This window comes from Xenopus tropicalis, chromosome 3 (genome assembly GCF_000004195.4).
Source record: "Xenopus tropicalis strain Nigerian chromosome 3, UCB_Xtro_10.0, whole genome shotgun sequence".
Taxonomy (NCBI): domain Eukaryota; kingdom Metazoa; phylum Chordata; class Amphibia; order Anura; family Pipidae; genus Xenopus; species Xenopus tropicalis.
This window is the reverse complement of record NC_030679.2, coordinates 43670622-43694078: the sequence shown is the minus strand read 5'-3', so window position 1 is coordinate 43694078 and position 23457 is coordinate 43670622. Positions and strand designations below refer to the sequence as shown.

The 23457-nt window shown below is 39.2% G+C and overlaps 1 protein-coding gene across 2 annotated transcripts in view; it reads right to left on the bottom strand.

The window, feature by feature from the left end:
- Positions 1–23457, bottom strand: part of dpysl3 (dihydropyrimidinase like 3) — an 83322-nt gene that overhangs the window by 20054 nt on the left and 39811 nt on the right. The window contains exons 1-3 of one of the 2 annotated variants that reach the window (NM_001005637.1): positions 23286–23382; positions 4666–4754; positions 1954–2138 (exon numbers count right to left, since the gene is read on the bottom strand). In NM_001005637.1, coding sequence (NP_001005637.1) covers positions 1954–2138; positions 4666–4754; positions 23286–23324 — 313 coding nt within the window. In that variant the 5' untranslated portion in view covers positions 23325–23382. Of the gene's footprint in view, positions 1–1953; positions 2139–4665; positions 4755–23285; positions 23383–23457 lie in introns of those variants that run through there. The other variant, XM_012958802.3, reaches the window with a different exon arrangement.

Genomic DNA, 23457 nt, shown 5'->3' with positions numbered 1-23457 from the left:
CGCTATTTATTGCATGCGCTAATTGTCGCGACATTACGCACGCGACAATCGGCAGCATAAAACTGGCAACATTTTGCCCTGGGAGAGCACAGAGTGCTAGAGAGGTGCTGTATAAATGTTTATTTGCAAAAAAAACCCCAAAAACCAATAAAAATATAAGTAAGAAAAAAAAAGAAGTGCTAGAGTTATCACACTCGGCAGAAAATACGCTACATACTAATTTTGAAAGATCCCCGAAACGGCAAAAATGTTGTGCGGGCAAAAAAATTGTTGCCCGCGACTATTATTTTTTTAATCCTGTGTCAATTTTTGGACGTGCGGGGAATTTTCGCGTGGCAAATTTTTTTATGCGTTTTGCGGCACGTCCAAAAATTCGCTGCAAATCCATGCCTGGCGAAACATTTCATCATTTGTAGCCGCATATAAATAGTCGCGCAAATGAACGCACGCCATGTTAGCCATACACGCCAATACTTTCGTAAAATGACTGTATTAAAAATGACCATTTCCCTGCAAACTGCCGGCTGCGTCACTCTAGGGGAAACACATACTTGAATAAATAGCACTGCAAAGTCCATATTTTATTGCCAAAAGCTAATTTACTGTACTTTTCTATAATTATTATACCTAGTAATGTATTTTGTGCGACTAAAGATTTACCGATATTGTACTGTATAAGATCACGACTAAATAGTTACCACTATTGTACTGTATAATATCGCGACTAAATATTTACCACTATTGTACTGTATATTTTGGCGACTAAATATTTACCACTATTGTACTGTATATTTTGGCGACTAAATATTTACCACTATTGTACTGTATATTTTGGCGACTAAATATTTACCGCTATAGTACTGTATATTTTGGCGACTAAATATTTACCGCTATTGTACTGTATATTTTGGCGACTAAATATTTACCACTATTGTACTGTATATTTTGGCGACTAAATATTTACCGCTATAGTACTGTATATTTTGGCGACTAAATATTTACCGCTATTGTACTGTATATTTTGGCGACTAAATATTTACCACTATAGTACTGTATATTTTGGCGACTAAATATTTACCACTATTGTACCGTATATTTTGGCGACTAAATATTTACCACTATTGTACTGTATATTTTGGCGACTAAATATTTACCACTATTGTACTGTATAATATCGCGACTAAATATTTACCACTATTGTACTGTATATTTTGGCGACTAAATATTTACCACTATAGTACTGTATATTTTGGCGACTAAATATTTACCACTATTGTACTGTATATTTTGGCGACTAAATATTTACCACTATTCTACTGTATATTTTGGCGACTAAATATTTACCGCTATAGTACTGTATATTTTGGCGACTAAATATTTACCGCTATTGTACTGTATATTTTGGCGACTAAATATTTACCACTATTGTACTGTATATTTTGGCGACTAAATTTTTACCGCTATAGTACTGTATATTAGTAGCGAAATTCCATACATGCCAAGACTTTAGTAAAATTGAGTAAAAAGACACATACTTGAATACATAACACTGTAAGTCCATATTTTATTGGCAAAAACTCATTTACTGTACTTTTCTATAATATTTCGCCTGCCTGTAGTAGGTGTTAATTTTCGCATAGCCGAATGTGATATTTAGCGCGCCTAAGTTATAGTGAATCATGCGATCGTATTCTTTTCAGCGCGGAAATTAGCGCATGCGTTAAAACTTGCGCGAAAAATACTGCATGCGTAAATGGCGACTTAGCGCATGCGATAATACTATGGTGAATCGCGCGCTAATTATCGCGACTTATTTAACGCAAAAATTATTTAATCGCAATTTAGTGAATCAGGCCCATAAATTGTTTCCGCTACAAGATTCCTAATCTATAAAAAATAGAACAAATTGCTGTTCTGACTGGCCTGCCACAGAAAATCACCAGGCATACTCACCTATCATGGTGGTTCCCCCAGCCAGAGCTGCCTTTGTACCCTGGAAAAAATCATCCACAGTGGTCATCCCTCTGTAAGGCATCTGTAAGTGGGTGTGTACATCTATGCCTCCAGGAATAACCATTTTCCCATTGGCCTCAATGGTTTTTACTCCACCAGGAACAATCAAGTTATCTCCAATCTGCCTGAAATATCATCAGATGTGTCATGACCTAAACAGTGGTTCTCACAAATATTCATAGGGGACCATGCCAACAAATCCAAGTCATGGCACACAAGTTTGAGTTGCTTGTGACCTTCTTCTCCTACTCTTTACAATAACATTTATTTTCATTAGATAACATTTTTACTTTTTAACCCCTTTTATTTGAACCCTAGACCAACTTCAATAAAGGACAAGAAGTTCATCAGCAAAACTGGATAAATCTGAAACAGTGTTTGCATTATTTTCAGAAAAGTCCATTCCACTTGCTTTTTACTAAACCTCTAAATCTTCCCTGTGGTCCAGTTGGGAATTCTCAGCCAACAACCAGATGCAGGACAGTTAGTTGGATGAGATCCTCAGGAGCATTCACTTGTGACACTTTACAACTATATATATTTCCTTCTCATCAGAATCTGAAGATGTGAAAAGCAGAAAAGAAAGGGGCTTTTTACATCCCTTGGAATGCTGGGCTTCAACTGAAAACTTCTGTTCCAATCCAGTCTGGTGCTGAAAAACACAAAATTCAGCTGTGCAGCTGCTAAGCTGCTCTTGGCTGCCAGTACAAGGGATCATACCTATATCCTATAGGACTTAGTCAGGTTTATGGAGCATTGAGCTATTTTCACTGTTTGGAATATAGATAACACAGAACATTGAAACTGGCTGAGCTTAACCTTCCGTAAAGTTTTTTTTTTTTCAAGAAGAAAGCAATTTCTTCCTTCCATCCCTTCCATCCATTTGTTTAGATTGTTTAGACTAAAGGATAGTGATGATGTAATAAAAGTCTGTATCAAGTGTGGTAACCCACAGCAACTAGTCAACATGGCAGATGCCATGTCTGTCAGTGCTCAGGGGGCATCACATGTGACATTAGCCTTAGCCCAGAGTCTAGAAAGTGTAGGCGCACTTCAATGGAACGCTGGTAACAAAAATGGAGATATGTTTTCCAGACAGTAGATAACCAAAGCTGTTTAATAAAAAAGATGGTCTTTTGGACTGAGTTTAAAGTTAGAGAAGAAGAAGAAAAAGGTGGTGCCTGATATGTATTACGTGTAAGAAATTTCAGATAAGAGACAGGAGAAAGGTGTAAGATGAGAGAAGTGGAATGGTGGGAGAACATGATCAAGGGCCCCTTTGTTCAAATGTAAACTGTCTTCTTGGTATTACTAGTAAACAATCATTTGAACAAAACTCTTCATAAACAGTTGTATAAAATGCATCTTAAAAGTGTGCCAAGAACCTCCATGATGTCCCCTTTATAAACTGGCAAGGCTTCCCATCCTAGACTGCCAAAGGGCAGCACAGTCTGGAATTATACATCTCTTTATGAAAGGACTGACACACATTACTTTTCCAAATCATGGAGATGGCTACTAAAATAGCTCTGCATCATACTGGATTTGCAGCCATAATAAAACTATATTGTTTTCAGGCAAAGTTTGTAACCACACGGTGTGTCATTTTATGTTCCATTATGTATATGGGTAGCAGATTTCAGCTTCAACCCTGCAAGATTCCTTCACTAACTAACTCACTCTCTAGGGGCTACAGCCCATGAAGGCCCATGGCCTCTACTACAACAATAGTCCCTAAATTAGCCTATTATATAGCAAGACATCATTTATAGTCATATGGGATATATATATATTCAGTACAACACAGGAAGCTAGCAGCGGAATGGGGGCTGGAATAGGCTGTGCTTGGGTTGAACTTCTCCAGTAAAAAGCATAAAACAGTGTATCAATGTAAATGCTGTAACAGCAATAGGGCAAAAATAGGATATAAATGCAAATATCTTTTTTTGCTTCTATTTTTCTAGCTAAATAAGGCAAAAATAGAGGCAAAAGTTTCAAAACATTTGCTCTGGTTTTGTGTACTATCTTTTACATTACTGCTGTTTAGTACAATGTCCTTATATTAGTAATGGAAATGTAATTGGAAATGTTTGGGTTCATGGCCTGGTTATTAGCATTGACTCTTCTTCTTATAAAGGTTACACATACAATATTATATGTAAGGCATACAGTATCTAGGGTGTAAAATAAGTGTAAGAGACTAAAATTGACAGTCAGGCTGTAGAACAGCAAATAAACGTTCTCCCCAAATCACACCGTACCTATCCTTCAGGTTTGGTTCTATCCATCTGTCATTGTTTTGGTTCCCGTAAATGAGTCCACAGTTTGTTAACCTCTCCTTCTAATATGAATATCACCCACAGAGAAAAAAATGTTTTGCGGTCCCCCATAATAATAACCAGCCAGCAGTCTGGTAAGTCTGTTTTTGTTGCAGGTAAGTCTTTTTTGTTTCTGCAAACTTCATGAACTGGCTTTATTTTTGTATATCAGGGGGCCTAAATCTGTTTTGGTAACATACTTTGATCTAAGGACAATATTTTTCGAATTGTCACTCATTAGATTTTGCAATTTCAAATCCAATATTAAAGATAACACTAACACAGGAATAATATAATAGAAAATAAAATTGTATTGAACCTTTATAACACTTACTTGATAAGGCCATCTTCCATGTAAATATCAGCATAGAAAGACTGGTCATCATTTACTATCCGGCCTCCTTTGATTAAAAGTCGGTCACTCTGTAGAAACAAATACAACATCATTATTTTTCATAATATTCAATTCCCAAAATAGTTTGCAATCTAAAATAAATAAATCTGAAAAATGATACATACACACAGTGTAAGTGTGTATACATGAAACAATAAACCTGTTTATTAGAGTGTTTACATGATAAAATAAACATTTCAATTAAAATAAAAGCAAGTATCTAATCCCTGTCAGGGCTATCTAGTTGTGAAATGTGAATATGTTGAATTGATTTCTCATTCGCTAACTAAAGCAAAATAAATCATTGTAGTGGAAGCTCAAGAACAGGCTTTACAGAAGCTACAAGAGTTATATTTATGTCCCACTGCTGAAGGAAGGTGTTTATTACCTTCGCTTTCAAAGTAAACCTGCCATGTTGACCACTTTCAACATTGATCATGGTGACCACTTTCAACGTTTCTTTCCAAAACAGTCCAACCCTAGATTGTAAACTGCAGGCTTCCTCTATAAATGCAACTAGTAGCTGGAAGAATACTGGAAATACTGAGGACAATAAGCCTGAGAGGACAATACAAAAAAGACAGACTGTCACAGTCACTGGATAACTGTGGTCATAAATATAAAAGTTTGTAGAAAATCACAAAGTTGCTGGTTATTATACAAAATAAACCCTGTCCAGTGTCCTGCATCTTATTACACTGATATATTAATAGAACAGTTTGGTGTAAAAATGAAACTGGGTAAAATAGATAGAAAAATATAAAATATTTATAATATAGTTAGTTAGGCAAATATGTAATCTATAAGGGCTGGAGTGAGGAGATGTCTAACATACATGGCCGGAACTAGGGGTAGGTGCAACGATTGGGGGGCGCCAGGCAGGAACCTCTCCTGCCTACCCTAGCCTGTGCTCCCTTCTCATTTCCATTGTCATTACGCGGTAGGAGCAATGACTCCCATCCCCCCTTCCACTTGACGGAAGTGCACCCGCTAGGGGGGGGAGGTGCAGGGGTGAAGTGCGTGACCGTGTTGCCTAGGGAACCTGGTCGGCTTGGCCTGCCCATGCTAACATAATAGCCAGAACACTACTTCCTGCTTTCAGCTCTCTAACCTCATAGTTAGTCAGTGACTTTAGGGGGCCACATGGTACATAACTGTTCAGTTAGTTTGTGAGCACGCAAGTCATATTCAAATGCAAACTAACTGAACAGTTATGACACATATGGCCCCCCCTCAAGTCACTGATTGGCTACTGACTGCTAACAGCTTAGAGAGCTACAGACGTTATAGATTACATTTTTGCCTAACTATATTGATAAGATTTTTTATTTTGCAAAGTCTATTTTACCCAGTTTCATTTTTACACTGAACTGTTCCTTTTAAAAAAAGTAACACTAAAAATTTTTCACTAAAAAATCTATTCTACCCTCCCCCAATAATTGCCCTATCCGGAAAACCATTTGTTATTTTGAATGCTTTAGTAGAAAATACCTATTAAATTCGGCTTCCTGTCATTTGAACAAAGGCGATAGGGCGATGCCGGGGAAAGTATCAGGAGATGCATCAACTATGCAGCGATCAATTGATCGAGCCTAGCCTGACTCCTTCCTATATAGAAGTCAGGCTAGGCTCGATCAATCGATCGCCGCATAGTTGATGCATCTCCTGATACTTTCCCCCGCATCGCCCTATCGCCTTTGTTCAAATGACCAGAAGCCAAGTTTTTTACAGGTATTTTCTACTAAAGCATTCAAAATAACAAATGGTTTTCAGGATAGGGCAATTATTGGGGGAGGGTAGGATAGATTTTTTAGTTAAAAATTTTTAGTGTTAATTTTCCTTTAAAGGTAGTAAGTTTGTCCAAGTCAGGGGCGGCTATTTCAAGGCCATAAATATGAGATGACTGCTTACAATCAGTCTGTATGCAAACTTTTCATTTATCTGACCCCCAGTTTTATCAAAGTTTAGGCTAGAGCCTTGACAGCGCCGAGAACATCATAGTCTTAATGGACAGCCAAAGAAAAAGATTTCTTCATTTTATGAAAACATGAAACATGAAAGGCCAACAAAGTTTTGAGAACTAACTTCCTCCATGTCCTGTATCAAATTAAAGGCTGACAGATGGTTATGTGTAAACCCTTAAAATTAATAATCGAAAGCCCCTATCTCAATCATCCGTTCCATTTCCTGCGGCACTATGCTATTAACTTAAGTTGGAAAAAGTAATGGAAACATGCCATTTTTCTACAATTCAAACCTTTTCCTCTTACAATGTGATCTAATCACATTCTTCATACTGCCTTAACGGCTAATTAGAGCACTATACTAAACAAAGGAAATGGTGAAGCCGCAATATCAAATTTACAGTGGTTTCAGCTTCATATAATGAAAATGCATCAATGAGATTAACAACATCTCATTTATTTTTCTGAATACTTCTAGTCACTCAATGACCTAGCACCAATAACATCCCCCTAGGTAATATTCCAGTTACCTCATTACAGAGTGGGAATATGAAAACCAAATGGATCTTCTTTATTTAGACAAAAGCCCATTAATCAAATATGTAATTCACATCTGTAGATAAGTGGCATCATAATCATGATAATCATGGCCCTCAAAGCAGGAAAAAACCACAACAACCCACTATCGTTTTTATCCCATTTTTATTTGTATGGGGCCCCCAATGGGCCTCTCCGATCGATACCTGGCCAAAAATTGGCAAGGTGTTGATCATGAAGGTGTGATCGCACCGGCTCATTGATGTGGTGTTCAGTCAACGGCTCTTATGCCAGTTGTTGCAATTTAATCATTTGGCCCTAGGGCCGAATTAGCCTGAAATCGCCCACCTTAGGTGAGCCTATCAGAAGAAGACCTCGAATGAGCAGATCTTGTCATGTATGGCCACCTTAAGTTTGCACTGCAGTTGCAAATGTTTCCAATGACCAGAGATACAAAAAGGGAGCGCACACAAAAAACTGCAGCCGCTGCAATAACGTAATTTTAGAAATGAAAAGGGGCCCCAAATATTGTGAAGTGCAAAAAAAAAATGACACGCCACCAATTTTACTATTTTGTAAAAAGCAAAAATCCTCAATTTGTTGTCTTGCAATGTACTGAAGCTCCCAACCATCTGGGTTGTATAAAGCACATCTGGTGCAAAACCCTGCATTTGTACTTTTCCTAGCTGAACTTGTTTTGTGTTCCCTGAACAAACTGGAAATTGTGCACACACAACAGACGGAGAGTTTCTTTCCACAGATTTCATCTGCCTTATGACTCAGGGCCCAGGGAAAACACTTGAACGATTGCCAGAAAATCACATAATTACAAATGTAAAAGCCTGCAAGTTTTAAAGCACTGCAGACTTAGGGCCATCTTTTTGTTGTGTAGAGTAAGATACAAAATGTCACCTTAATGTCACCCTAAATCAGGGGTCCCCAACCTTCAACATTTAAATATAAAAAAAAAGTTGGGGAGGATGAAACAAGTTTGGGATTGGTTATTTTGTAGCCACTATGTGGATTGGCAGCCTACAGGCGGCTCTGGTAGTATCCATGGTCTTTATGCAACTAAAACTTGCCTCCAAGATAGAGATTCAAGAATGAAGACCTGCTTTGAGGCCACTGGGAGCAACACCAAGGGGGGTGGCGGGTAACATGTTGCTCATAATCCACTGGTTGGGGATCACTGCCCTAAATGAACACTGATTTCTTCATGCATGCAAATGTGTATAAGTTACCCACAGGGTTGTCTAGGCAAGCATGGGTTTAACTGCTTTTCAGCGCCGGATTTCAAAAGCAGCCGCCCCTAGGCCGTCCCCCATTCGCGCCCCCTGCGCATGCGCGAACAAGCCCCCCCTCCCTCCATGCCGCGCCGTGTCGACTCAAGTGCGCATGCGCAGGCATTTAACTCCCATACGGAGCAGTGAGGAGAAATCCCCACTGCTCCGTATCGGAGCAAAATTTCAAAATTTCGTTGCGCCCCTAAATTTGTGCCGCCCTAGGCCCGGGCCTTTGCGGCCTCTCCGCAAATCCGGGCCTGCTGCTTTTGCAAGATGGCCCTGATAGGTTAGTCACATGCAGTACCACTGTACCAGTGATGTGGGAGTCTTTTCCTTTTTCTGAAATCCAAGAACAAGTTTTCTTACAAATTATTCTACATGTTTTAAAGGAATGACAATATCATGAACTCTTGCCCTGCACTGGTAAAACTGTATATACAGTTGTATGTATACAAAACTTATACTGTATGTTATCAGCTGTGTAACCTGTGCCTTTTCTCCTCTATCAACTTTGAATGACTGCCCCCATTGCTACACAGCAGCTTGTTAATATACACTATAGTGGTGTTAGTAGTGTTTCTGAAGCACATACTAGTTTTACTGGTGAAGGGCAACAGTACATTATATTTCAATTACTTTTAAAACTCTACAATCTAATTTTTTGGTGTTACTGTTTCTGTAAGATAAACCTTTAAGTTAAACCTTAAGACCTGTCTGACAGACAGCTGAGGAAAACTCCTTCTGGCTTACTTAGGTTACATACTCCTCCTTCAGTGTACAAAGAGAAATGCCTTTTATCACATTAAAGAGGTGGTTCACATTCAGGTTAACTTTAAGTATGTTATAGAATTCATAGCAATGTTATAATTGGTCTACATTTTTTATCTGTTCTCTTCTCACACTTTCCAACTTTCAAATGGGGGGGGGGTCAGTGAGCCAGTCAGTAAAAAATCTATTGCCCTGTGACAAAGTCCTGTGGCTTTATTGTAATTTTTTATTCCTTATCTTTCCCTTATTCATATTCCTATCTCTCTTTCAAACCACTGCTCAGTTGCTAGGTTAAATTGGACCCTAGCAACCAGATAGCTTCTGAAATTCCAGGGAAGAGCTGCTGTAAAACTGTAAAGAATACAAAAATGAAGACCAATTGCTAATTGTCTCAAAATAGCACTCCCTACATCACACTAAAAGCTAATTTAAAGTTAACAACTCCTTCTGTCTTTGTTGTTTGTTGATGTATCTTTTTCAATGTTGCCGTGTTTAAAACCAATAATGATGTTAATACATGGGCAGATTGTGTATAGTTTCTCTATAGAATCTGAATCATGTATTGTTTTGTAATGGATCATCTCTAGGACCCAAGTTTTTGTAAATTGAGGAAAATATTTGTCTTTATTAACTAAATTATTGGTCAGTAGGCTTTATCCTCAGAACTGTGGTTGGAATAAAGCTTCAATTCACAACAAGAGAATTCTAAGTTATGGCAAATAGAAACATATGGAAGATATGAGGGAGGTATAAAGATATGGAAAGTTAAAAAGTTAAAGTAAGGCAAAACAAATTAAATATATGAGAGAAGAAGGCTGGCGTGGAAGATATGAGGTACAGAACTAAGACAGAGCTGTGGCATTTAGTTGCTAGGGAAAAAGACACAACATTTGCTACATTTCCTGCCTTGGGGAACGACTTACGGAAAGTCAAAAGTTTTACATTGCTTACAGGTGCATAAAATGACAGTTTGAATTTACAGGAATGTTACTAAACATATTTTATGGTCTCTCCTGTCAAGCGTGTTTTAAGCCTTGCCAATGTATTTCTTGGAAACATCAAACACTGCTAAATGGACCTTAAATATTAGGAGCAAGTGCAGCCCAGAATACAAATAGCATTGTTTCGCTAGTCTTACAGCACAGGGGTGTTATACTGCTTCTCACAGCCACCAGCCCTATGTCCCTACTTAACTTTAGAAATAGTGCAGCCCTCCCTCTTCAGACTCTGTGTAGGGCAACAGCAATACTGCATAGTGAAGTGTTAATACTTGATTTGCATTCATTCTACCAGCTTGCACCCCAGGAGCATACTACTTATGTGATAGATATATCTCTCACTATATTATCCTTCCATTCTTCTAATACAGAAGCTGCCACACTATGGGCTAGAATCCTATAGGTCCCAAAACAGTAGCTGGGAAGGGAAGCAGCTTAAAGGCCCAGCAGGGTAGGTATGTGGAGAATATTTATATGATCATATTTTGGTCTCCTTGCTAATCATGGATGCCCAGCCTAAAAGTCTGTTAAAGCGAGAGCTGGGGTGAGGACTTATTTGTTTCCCTAGATGGCATGACGCTATGTCAAATGCTTACATATATCTAAGGTGCTAAGATGAGCCCTGAACAAATCCTTAACCACCTCAACAGGAGCCTTGAAGTGAATTCTGAATTATCAATTATCAAAGCCTAAATTCTGAATTATGTGGCACACTGTGACACATCTATAATACACACCAAATCTTTTGTTAAATAAGAATTGCACAAGGGATTCAAGGGACCTAAAGAACAAAAGGGCTGCACACTTTGGTTATGTAGATTTAAGGTCTATAGGCTTGAGAAATAACGAAAAAAAAATAGATTATTTACAAGAATAGGCAAAATATATCTTCAGCAAAAACTCTCTTCATTGAACTCATTTTAAACACAGGGGTATATTGTCCCTTTAAACCAGGATATGCCTGGGAAGTTGCTGCTAATGTAAGTAAGATGGCAACCCTGATTACACTTTATGTTACAGGTATGGGACCTGTAATCCAGAATGCTCAGGGCTGGAGTTTTCTGGATAAGGGATCTTTCTTTAATTTAAAGCTCAATACCATAAGGGCTAAAACACATGGAGCTACTTGTAGCTAGCTACCTGTCGCGAATTGTCTCTGCTAAAACACACGTAGGGGCTGATTTACTAATCCACAAATCCGAATGGGAAAAATTCGGATTGGAAAACGAACATTTTGCGACTTTTTCGTATTTTTTGCGTTTTTTTCGTCGCCGTTACGACTTTTTAGTAAATTGTCGCAACTTTTTTGTAACCATTACGACTTGCGCAAATTGTCGCAACTTTTTCGTAGCCATTACGATTTGCTTGTATATTGTCGCGACTTTTTCGTATTGAACGCTCGTAATCGGCGGGCAAAACTTTCAGACTTTGCATGATTTTGGAAGCCTCCCATAGGACTCAATGGCACTTTGCAGCTCCAACCTGGCCCAAGAAAAGTCACAATACTGAAGCTTGAATGAATCCGAAACTTTCGTACTCGGCGCGAAGGCTACGAAAAAGTCGCGACAATTTGCGCAAATCGTAATGGCTATGAAAAAGTCGCGACAATTTACGAAAAAATCGCAAAATACTGATCATTACGAAAAAAACGCATTCAGACGCCTTCGGAGCGTTCGTGGATTAGTAAATGTGCCCCGTAGAGTCAATTATCAGTATTTTCTATTCTGTAGCCGCAACAAGTAGCTCTGTGTGTCATTGCCCTAAGTCTACTTAAAAATCATTTAAACATTAATTAAACCCAATGGGATTTTTTTGCCTCCAATAAGAAATAATTATAGCTTAGTTACCACCAAGTACAAGGATCTTATTATAGAGAAGGAAATCATTTTTAAAAATTCTAATTATTTGCTAATAATTAAAGTCTATTATGCCCTTAACATAATTCAGAACTTTCTGGATAATGGTTTTCCAGATAACAGATCCCATACCTGTATATTACAAAACTACAATAAATATATATTCCTTTAAAATAGAGTGTTCCCCTTTGGGACCACCTAAGGCAAATGTGGTTCTAAATTGTAACCCGCAGCTGAGAATGCAGGGAAAACAGAACCCACAGATAGGATGTACAGTATGTATGTAGCTTATATCTAATGATGCCTCCATGCAGCATAATAAGTAAAGAGAACATATGTGTCTTAGCTTTCCAACATAACTACAAATGGAAGGGGAACAGCTTCTTCATGCAACTGCCCGAACTGGATTTAATTCTTTCTTTATCACTATAAACAATTGCTGCTTTCATTCCCCCAATAGACTTAATACGCAAACGATTGAAGCCATTGAGTTGGATTATGTGCAGCCTGTATGCAGACCTGCAGTGATCCGGATACTTCTTTAAAAAAAATAAAAAAAGAATAACAAAGTTGCTTTTTTTGAACGGCTTTGATGTTTTGGCAAACCACCCAAGTAATGAATTCCTTTACATAAAACCCTTGATAGCAGGCCAACGCTCTTAGTGCGAGTGGGCCGATGGCAGAGTGCAGTCTGAGGCGATTAGTGTCCTTTCTGAAAAAAATTCAAGCTCCACATGAGAGAGGCTAGCAGATGATTGTCAGTTGACAGAGAAATTCTGTTGAACATATGTGCCAAAATGAGTAGTACCAAATAAAAGGACTTTTTTATAGCAGCACGTGGTGCGTGGTTTACCACAGAACTCATTTCTTTCTTTGAATCATGTGGCTCTCGAGTCTCAAGTTTATCTTCCAATCTTTTTCAACATTCATTATCAGAGGCATATATAGACTCAGCAATATTTTATTGTTTACTCACATCAGTCCCTTCCCTAGCAGTGCTAAAAATCAAATTTCTCTACCACAACAAACACATACAGGTATGGTTCAGAATTTTAAAACTGGTTTCCTTTTTTCTCTGTAATACTAAAGCAGCACCTTGTACTTGATCCCAAGATATAAGCAAAACAATCCAAATTGATTTATGAAATATTTAAATAATTTTTACTAGACTTAAAGTATGGAGATCTAAACTACAGAATGATCCCTTATCAGGAAAACCCTGGGTCCCAAGCATTCTGGATAACAGGTCCCATACCTGTACTATATGATATATTATGTGCATCTGTTCTCCACCAGATACATCTGCCAATGCACATGTTTTCTTCCAAACTCTCGTTATATGCCTTCCATCAGCCACAGGGCATTCAAGCAAGTCTGTGCGGCTGCCATTTACAATATTATTTTATATTTTATAACTGCAACTTTGTTTTCTGCTGTTTTTGGGAAAGGTTGAGTGAGGCAGAAGATTGCTTTTTAGGTGAGGCAGACAATGCTTACTAAATATACAATTCCAGGTAAATAATCACGCAGATGCTTGGAAGAAGCTCTCATAAGAAAAAACAGTTTAGGAAATTACAGTTCTGAATTAAAACAAATTAGGTTGATGCAAATAGTGTAATCGAGGCACAGATCTTGTTTATCAGCCAGCAATTATCTCCTGACAACATTTTATACAGAAAGAAATTTGCAGCTTTTCCATCTGAGCTAATTATCTTTAGTCAGTTTGTTAGTTGCAGAGATATCAAAGCTTTTATGGTACATGGTCTTCCAGTAATTTGGAGTTTTCTGGATAGTGTGTCCCATGCCTTTAATAACTATGATGTACAAACATTTTTTCTCATGTCTCATTTTCTCCCTTTTCATTTTTTTTCCTTAGCAGGTTTTATATTCTTTTATCACATCTCACAGTGATTACCCCCTAATAACAGCAAGGGGAACCTATAATCCTTGCCTAAAATCTAAAACTGCCCAGAAATACTAGCCACAATGGTATATATTTACTTATATATTCAATAAATCAGTGTTAATTGTCACATTTGGAATCTAATATCTACATCTCCTCCTAGTCTAAAATATCCCAGCACCGACCCAGATATTGCTTGGCATTCTGCACATTAAATTTGATACATTTGCTATGATCGTGAAAAATACTGGATTTGAAACACATTAGAGCTGTGAGTGAAACAAACTTAATGCAGTAAATAGCACATTAATCTTTCTATGTTGGCCCTTGAGTCTTCCAAGAGTGTTGGCTACACAGTAAGGATATGGGTCCCCAATATAAAGGCTTCTATGTGTCAACAAAAGTTACAAGAAGAAAATTATTTTAATCAAATCAAGGCACACATATACTGTATGGAAAGCAAGTGTCACACATCAAAGGTCACATCTGTAAATCACCAAATGTACCTAAACTGCCTGTATAATGACACATATAATTATCAGTGTTATATAAGAATTGACATTACTTCTAGGGGAATGCATGAAAATGGCCCACTGCCGAAAGGCTGGACAGAAGACTTAATTACCCTTATTTCAGAACATGACTTCATATCTATTTTGGGATTGGAATTTCCATAGCCGGGCCTGAATATGTTCAACATGGATCCAGATGCAGGCCAGGAAAAATGAGAGCTTCTGAGTAAATAGATTAGCAATGGTGAAGTTCCCCAATACATTCACTCACTACAGCAAAAGAGTACAATGCACATAGTGTGTGAGGAGCCAAACCTCATTTGTATGCTGAATGGCCAAGGGGCTGAAAGCCAAAAAATCTTGTGATCACAGTACTTAAAGTCTCTTGCCTTAATTTTCCTCACCTGGCAACATGTTCTTGGCCACCTCTCTTTCACATAAACGTTGGCGGCATAGCTCTTAAATTCCTGAGTCGAGCTACCTAGCTATTATCCCTGATGGACAACCAACTGCAAAATTCCCTCTCAGTCCTTTGCTATCTGTAAAGGAATCCAGCACAAATCAAGTCTTCCCTGAAACCCCACATACAGTAACTATGGGGGTCTTTTTCATGCAAAATCTTTCCCAAGGCACCCAGGAATCCCTATACCAGAAACATGTAACAATTTCTAAATTTTTTCAAAAAGTCTAGAAAACTATAGCAACCGATGTTTGCTTTTGAACACTTAATCAGTAAATGCCACTTGCTAATTTGTTGCTCTGCATTAGTAGACTAATGTAATGTAACTTACATATATCCCTTAGTATTGAAAGGCACAAGGTTTGCCCCGGTGCAGTAACCAATAACAACCAATTAAATGCTTTAAAGGAGGAAGCTAGTAAATGCTATTTGCTGACTGGATGCTAAACATCACTATACCTGTATCTTTGCACTTTGCCCCTTTTTATTACAGAACCCCAAAATAATCTTATCATTTTGCTATCTGTATCGTTATAAACTATGAGGGAAGAGATGCACTTATACACACAGCTTTATGGTAATCACACACAGGAGTATTTCAGGCACTACAACCAGCATGAATTTAAGTCACCCAAAACAAGATGTTAAAGCACCTCATACAGTCCCCCAACAGTCTATCATTGAAATAGTTGCTTGAAAAAAGTGTAGGGATGCATTTTTAGACAAGTATCACCTGACAGGTGCTGCTATGAGTGCTTTTCAATCAATTTCAATGTTATGGGGGCTGTTTTGGGTGATTTAATGCTGCATTTTTGGGCTACTTAAAGATGTGTTTAATTCTCCCTGTATGTCTTTATGCTTACAATGCCAAACAAGTTATCCATATACAAATGCTTGTAGGCAAATAATCCAACCAATTTTCATCCAGTTAGCGCTAATCTGGATTCAAGAAGTCACATCAACCTTACCCGAATAAATAGTAGCACTATAAAAACGAGGACCTACATTCCGGTTGTTCTCGGTGAACCTAGTAGATAGCTACTCCATTCCAGCTGTTCTCAGTGAACTTTCTCCCCTCTTTTCTTATTTTAACTTACCCTTTCTATAAAGTGCTAAAAACCTTTAATATACAAAGTGCCTAAAGAGCCTCACTACAGGGTTCATATGCATCAATATCCATGCAAATAACAATGAGCCCTAGACTGACTGCCAGCTTGTGGTCTCAGCATGCCATATATGTGACGCAAGCATACTGTAACTTTTATGCCCAACATATATATCCTTTCAGTTTTGATGTAGCTTCTTAAGCAATATACAAAGACAAGGGAGTAAATATTATAACAGGTACATTTGTATTTGGGTAAAGCCTAAAACAGCTATAAAATACAATGTAACATGAAATGTCTTCATTTATAAATAGGTTTCCATAATTGGAACAGCAGACCGTAAGCTGCATGCCATTGCAATAGTTCCCGTAATACTTCTTATGCACAATGCAGGGTTTCAGGATATCATCAATCCTAAAGCAACTGTTACCCACCCCCATAAGTGGTGCAACAAGATCTTGGTTGTAATGTGCTATCCTTTTCTTTACAATTTTAATAACAACACTCACTTTACTTAAAAAGCAGCTTTAACAAACACTGTATTAACATATTTGAGAAACCTAAATGAAGAATAAAAAAAAAAATAATAAGGGGCACTGCTGCAGGTCTACCTGTGCATGCTGAAGATACTATAAAAATACCTCATGGGGTTTTACACAGGTCTGTAGGGGCCAAACATGTTTATGCAAAATCCTAAAATATTCTCATAAAGCATATCTATTCACTAAAGGCTTACAGGGCAATAGAAGGGATTGAGTGCACTTCTCAGCAGTAAAAAGCATGCTGTTACTATTTCTTCAATGTTTTCTCTTAAACACATTACAGGCTAATTTATATATCATATTAAGTGATAAATATCCCAAAGTGACAGTTTAATATCAATTCTGCAGCTTACCATACGCATATAAATTTACAATTTGTTAAAAGTGACTCATAATACAGCTAATTACTACCTCTCGAAGCTACTGCATCATGCTGCTCCACCCTGTTGCATCTTCCCAAATATAACTTGGCACTAAGAGATTGGGTGAAGTACCAAACACTATTTTAAAATATAGTAGAAAATGCACTATTATGAGGCAGGATTTAAGAATATACACTATACCTGATCACCAATTCTGGTGGAGGTGAAAGATGCCTATATTCCCTGGGCATGAAAATACAGGTATGGGATCCCTTATTCAAAAACCTGTTATCCAGAAAGTTCCCAATTACAGAAAGGCCATCTCCCATAGACTCCATTATAAGAAAATAATTCTAATTTTTAAAATTGATTTCCTTTTTCTCTATAATAATAATAAAAGAGAACCTTGTCCCAGCTAATATATAATTAATCCTTATTAGAGGCAAACTAGCCTATTGGGTTTATTCAATATTTAAATAATTTTTAGCAGACTTAAGTTATGGAGATCCAAATTATGGAAAGATCCCTTATCTGGAAAACCCCAGGTCCCGAGCATTCTGGATAACAGGTCCCATACCTGTACCATTATATGTACCACAGTACACACCATAGTGTGTTTGTTATCTAGGATTCTACACTACTCAGCAGTGGCGTAACAAGATGTTATCAAGCACCACAACAAATTCAATTTGGGGCCCCAAAACATTGCTAAATTGACCAATCTCACAAAGACATTTTGAAAGTGCTCATTAACTAGGGCCTTCCTGGCCCCACTGCAACTGCAGGGTCTGCTTCCCCTGTAGTTATGCCTCAGCTACTTAGCCTCATTCTTTTCTGTAATAATTCATTGTATCAGCCCTGGAATAGTAATCTGTGGATTCTGGCAAATGCCAGAAAGGCTGCTATAAGATGTCATAGTTTTTTTATTGATTTGGCCTGTTGAAGGCTATTTGTGCCTCTGTGTACTTGAAATGCCAGGGCCTATTTTGCATGCCAGTGTGGACCTGCATTGTATGTTTTAGAATTTGTTAAAGGTAAGGACATTTTCCTTCCCTCCTACTCCCAGCAGCTCCATATCTTCTTTTCTGCTGATTCACGCACAAGCTCTAGGCGGCCGTCAGTTACCTGAGCTTAGACATTGATTCACAATATACTGTACACACAATAAAACAATGTATGGCACAAAGCCATAGTAACAGTAGTAATTATATTATTATATGGCAGCATATAAACCATTGCATTCTGCAACTGTAGCACTGGCTTCTGTGACAGATATGACTTCTCTTTCTGCTAATGATTTAATAATTTCTCAAGATCCCCAAGCTTGATTTAACAACAGCGGCCCTGGGCGGCCTGTCTGACACACAATTCACATGTGCAGTCTTACAGTAGCCTAACAAGATTCAAGATGGGGAGCTGCTGTTGAGACATTTTAATGCATTTTTAATGCATAAATCATTTCTGTAAAAGTGAATGAACCTGCTAGTGAACATCAGGGCTTGTATAGAGAGTTAACTTTATACCATGCAGCATTTTTTTAATGACTTTTTTAGCTTCTGGTTCCCCTTTAATGAACCCTACCCCCTTTAGTCAATTTAACATTTATCATAGAATACATAGATCCAAATTGGTCATGGGATGGATATTTGGATGTATAGTGTAAAATATTAGGTAGTGCTGGGCGGTATGACCAAAAATTTATATCACGGTATTTTTCAAAATTATATCGGTATCACGGTATTTGACGGTATTTTTTTTTCCCCATGCATGATTAGGTGACCACCCCAAACACCCGCCACCCGCACCCCCCCCGCCACCCCAAACACCCCCCATCCGCACGCAGCCCCCCCACCCCCCCATCCGCACGCACCCCCCCATCCGCACGCAGCCCCCCACCCCCCCATCCGCACGCACCCCCCCATCCGCACGCAACCCCCCCACCCCCCCATCCGCACGCAACCCCCCCACCCCAAACACCCCCCCATCCGCACGCACCCCCCCACCCCAAACACCCCCCATCCGCACACCCCCCCCACCCCCCCATCCCCTTCACATAAATATAACCCCCCACCCCACCCCCCCCAAACACAACCCCATCCCCTTCACATAAGTATAACCCACCCACCCCCACCCCAAACACCCCCCCATCCCCTTCACATAAATATAACCCCCCTCCCCACCCCCCCAAACACCCCCCCATCCCCTTCACATAAATATAACCCCCCACCCCACCCCCCCCAAACACAACCCCATCCCCTTCACATAAAATATAATTACTGGCCAGGCACCCCCCGACAGCTCACATTGGTATCCGACTCTGAATGCGTCCTAGCGATGGCGCTTTTGTAGAGTGTGCGCGCTGACGTCACGTGCGCACCCGGAAGTATTCAGCACACCGGTATGTAGAAAATTCATATCGGTTTCAAAAAAAAAACCGGTGATCGGTTTTTACCGGTATACCGCCCAGCACTAATATTAGGGTCCTTCTAGTTACCAGCACATGAATGTGCATCACAGGATGTAGTTCCTCCCTTTAAGCCATTATGGAATGCTCTTTGGGAACTAATGACTAATGTACCGCCCTTTAATGGTGAAGACCACCCTAGAAAATACCCTGCCATAGACAATACTGAGAATTGCCTCTGTTAAAACACACATAGAGAACCAGGAGTTCACCAAATACTGCTTTCAATAGCAATTAAATTTACAAATAACTTTTAAAGCACTACAAATTTTTAATTATTTCATATTGGAAAGTTGCTTAGAATTAGGTTTTCTTTTATGTTGCAAAAAATTATTTTTGGGGTTGACATGCCCTTTAAAGGGCGACAAAGTATGTACTATGATTACTATCCAAATTTATTAAACAAATTTAGCAGATGTTTAATGGATATTAATCCATATTAAATGGTTTATTACTCAGCTTCTTTAGCCAAACATTTATCCTAGCATTTATCCTAGCTGAGGCTGCTTAATTCACCTGCTCTGATTGGCTGATTCCAGCATGACCCAGCAATTTGCAATTTACTACTTACAAACAGCATGGTTGGCTTTTCTGCCATACAATCAATATTTAGTTGAGAAACTAGTTGGAATTCCAGCTCCCTTTTAGCAAGATCCAAACAGGTATATTTAAAAATTAGAAACACATACACCAAATCCAAGTTAAAAAGCACAATCCTTTCCACTGTTATGTTGTTATTCCATCATGCCTCCAAAGATCTCTCAGAATATTGAGATTAGTGCTATATTAGGCCCTATTTCTGCTGGATCAGAATATCACCATATTACCTGCAGATCCAGTACCTTCCAATACTCCTAGAAGTGGGACTATTTAGACCATGTACACACTGGCCACACCTCATTACACCCATAATCATTTGCCTTAATCCATGCCCACTTTTCTGGTCTGCAAATGGCATAGTCCATCCTGAATAAGGGCAATCAGGAGGTATGAGCCAAAAGAAGAATTGTAGACTAATAGAAAGCTCTAGGAATGCAGTTTACAATTAGGATAAGAAAATGGTTAAGGGAGATTTGCGGTGGTCCCACATCTGAAACCTACATTCTATATACAGAAAACTGCAGGACATGAGCAGAAGATTGTCTCACTTGGTTATCCCAGGGAACAGCAAAATGCATATAACCATAACTTTCTGTATTTACACATTTGCTGCTGGTTTCTTATTCCTTACAACCTTAACAAGCCCTTAACCCAAAACCATTCAGCAGAATGCTAAATGCAAAACCTAAAATTCACTTAATTAATTTCAGTCTTTTATTATTATCCAGCTAGAAACTGTGGGGAATTTGCAATGCAGCCACTCAGCTTTTCAGCACGCAGCCCCCTAGACATTTTGCACCAGCTGCACCAAAGGAGGAGCCTCCCTTGCTCCTCACCAGATGAGTTGCCATGGTAACTTCTCTGTATTTAGCTCTCACTGATGCTCTCAACAGGCATCTTGTGAACAGAACTATAATAATATATATAATATGCATGCATAATTACATGGGCATCAATATTATCATTTTACCTCTACATATCTGAGTATTTCATGGAGCCAGATTAAAAGGAAAAAGGTGTATTACAGCTTCCAACCACCAAGAGCTGAATGTGCCCGGTAGGGTGTGGCAAGCAAGATGCACCTTTAAAAACATGATTTCTCAGCAACTATAATGCCTTCCAATTAGCAGTAAATGGATTCCTCTCTCCCCATGGGACATAGCACAAAGGAACTGGGATGGTACTACTCAAAACGTATAAAAAAAATGATTTTATTTATACAAAGAAACTGTAACGTAAGAAAGGCTTTCATGCTGTATATACTACTGTACTGTATTTACTATTGTACTTTTTATAAACATTTTATATATATATCATTAAAAAACTAAAGATGTGACTCCCCATCTAGTTGCCCCCTATGTAATATTTGAATTATAGCACAAAAAATGGCAAACAAGGCTACTGATAATGCTTATTATAGGAGCGTGATCCATATGTAGAATAGGAAGCGGCCTGTGGCAACTCCCAGCACCTTGGCAGCCTCATTTCCATATTGCTAACCAGAGCGTGCCACATCTGATGCCAATGTGATTATTTGGTAGTGAGGTGGACATGGGACAGAACTGTGTGCCTATAGCCCCATATAATGCCTTGCTGCCATATTTAATTTATTTTTTTCTAAAATGCCCAGGATTTATTATGTTATGGTGCCAGCACCACCTGCCTTTCTAGGAACAGGAGGGTGTATTTGGCAGCCTACTATGGATGCTTTTGAGAAAATCTGATTATTGTGCCTTGCACATACCTTGCCCTCTCTAATTTATAAATGCAAAAGGCAATGGTGACTACTGCAGTGTTACATGGCTGCTGCTGCACCTGCTTAGCTTTCCCACGAGCGGCACAAATATCCTTTACACCAATGGAAGCCAGTATCAGCACAACATGCATCAGTAGATAATACCAAGCCACAGCATAGGTAGGGAGAGGCTGTATTTCTGGGTTTTGGGGTGCAACTGTACTGCAGAGAGGGATCCAGTGCATGTCTGGAGTTTTAATGAGCACAATCTCCATATCTCTGCATGAACTGGATCAATAAAGATGCATGTACTGCTATGCCTGCATTATTCCCACTATGTATTTATTTGGGATTCACAAGATACTATTTGGGAATCTGTATATTAGATTAATCAGTTTCCCCCCCATCTACCTTGACAGGAAAAAGAAAACTAATAAAAAAGGCAATGATAATCTGCTAAATGGAGACTCCAATAAAGGAAAAAATATAATCCCATTGTGGATAAGGCAGTAAATCAGGGAACTACTCCCCCCCCCCAAACCCCCTGTCAGTCCATGCTCCCTTTGTCTGATGTGCAGAGATGGAGTAGCCTCCTGTTCCACTGCCTGTGCATCCCCCCACCCTACAAAAGGTCTAATTAAATTCAGCAGAGACAAAGCCCAGCTGCACATCTTGCATCTGACAATAAAGGGCAGGCCTGGCACAGGGCTTAAAGGTTCTACGACCCTTCCTGCAGAGTATTGCATTGCCCCTGTGCTAAATCACTGCAAATGGCCAGGGTAGCAGCAGCAGAGGAGAGTAAAACACCCTTATCCATAGAAATGTAATGCAGCCCTGTGTTTCTTTGGGTGGTGCATGGAGGACCAGCCCCCTTACCAGCTGTAGATCTGTCATGTTTTACTAGAGCCAGGGCAAGCCTAGTTTTAACACTGACTGCCTATACTCTCAATAGCCTCCATTTAGGTGCCCGGCACTACCCACAGGACAGGGCACTAGGCAGTAACAACCCCACCAATGCCCAAGCCTTATACAGAGCATTGCACCTGCTCAGCGCCCTGGAACCCCAGTGTGTGATTCTCCGGCTGCAGGACCACAATTCCCAGCATCCCCGGCAGTCGGCGATCAGGTGGAGAGCTACTGAATGGCGATTCACGGATTAAAAGCAATAAAGAGCTATTTCACCTTTTTAGGCTAATCCCTATAAATCTGGGCTAAACGGGCCGGTATGAGGGAACGATCTTGCCCTTGTTAAGCTGCCAGACAGATTTAATGCCAGACTGGCAAAAAAGCAAAAAAATCGTGCGTATGCCTTTGGCTGTAAAAAAAATCGCACTACACAAAGCCCTTATTTCCCATTGCGACTCCCATGCATTCTGTTCATGCACCGTCATTCTTTAAACCGGTGCAGCGGGGCAGTGATGGTAAATAGCTGGCTGGATGGGTCCCTACATAGAAAGGATGGGGACTTACTGTTATCCTAGGAATGTTCTTCTTTCCCTGGTAAGACATGTTCTTTCTTGCCAATGTCCCTCTGCCTCCTCAGCCTGCTTGCGTCCTCTGGATCTGCTTCCTCTGTCTGATTTACAGCAGATCAGGTACAGGGAATTTATTTTTTTTTTTTTCTTAGCTGCCTTAGACAATA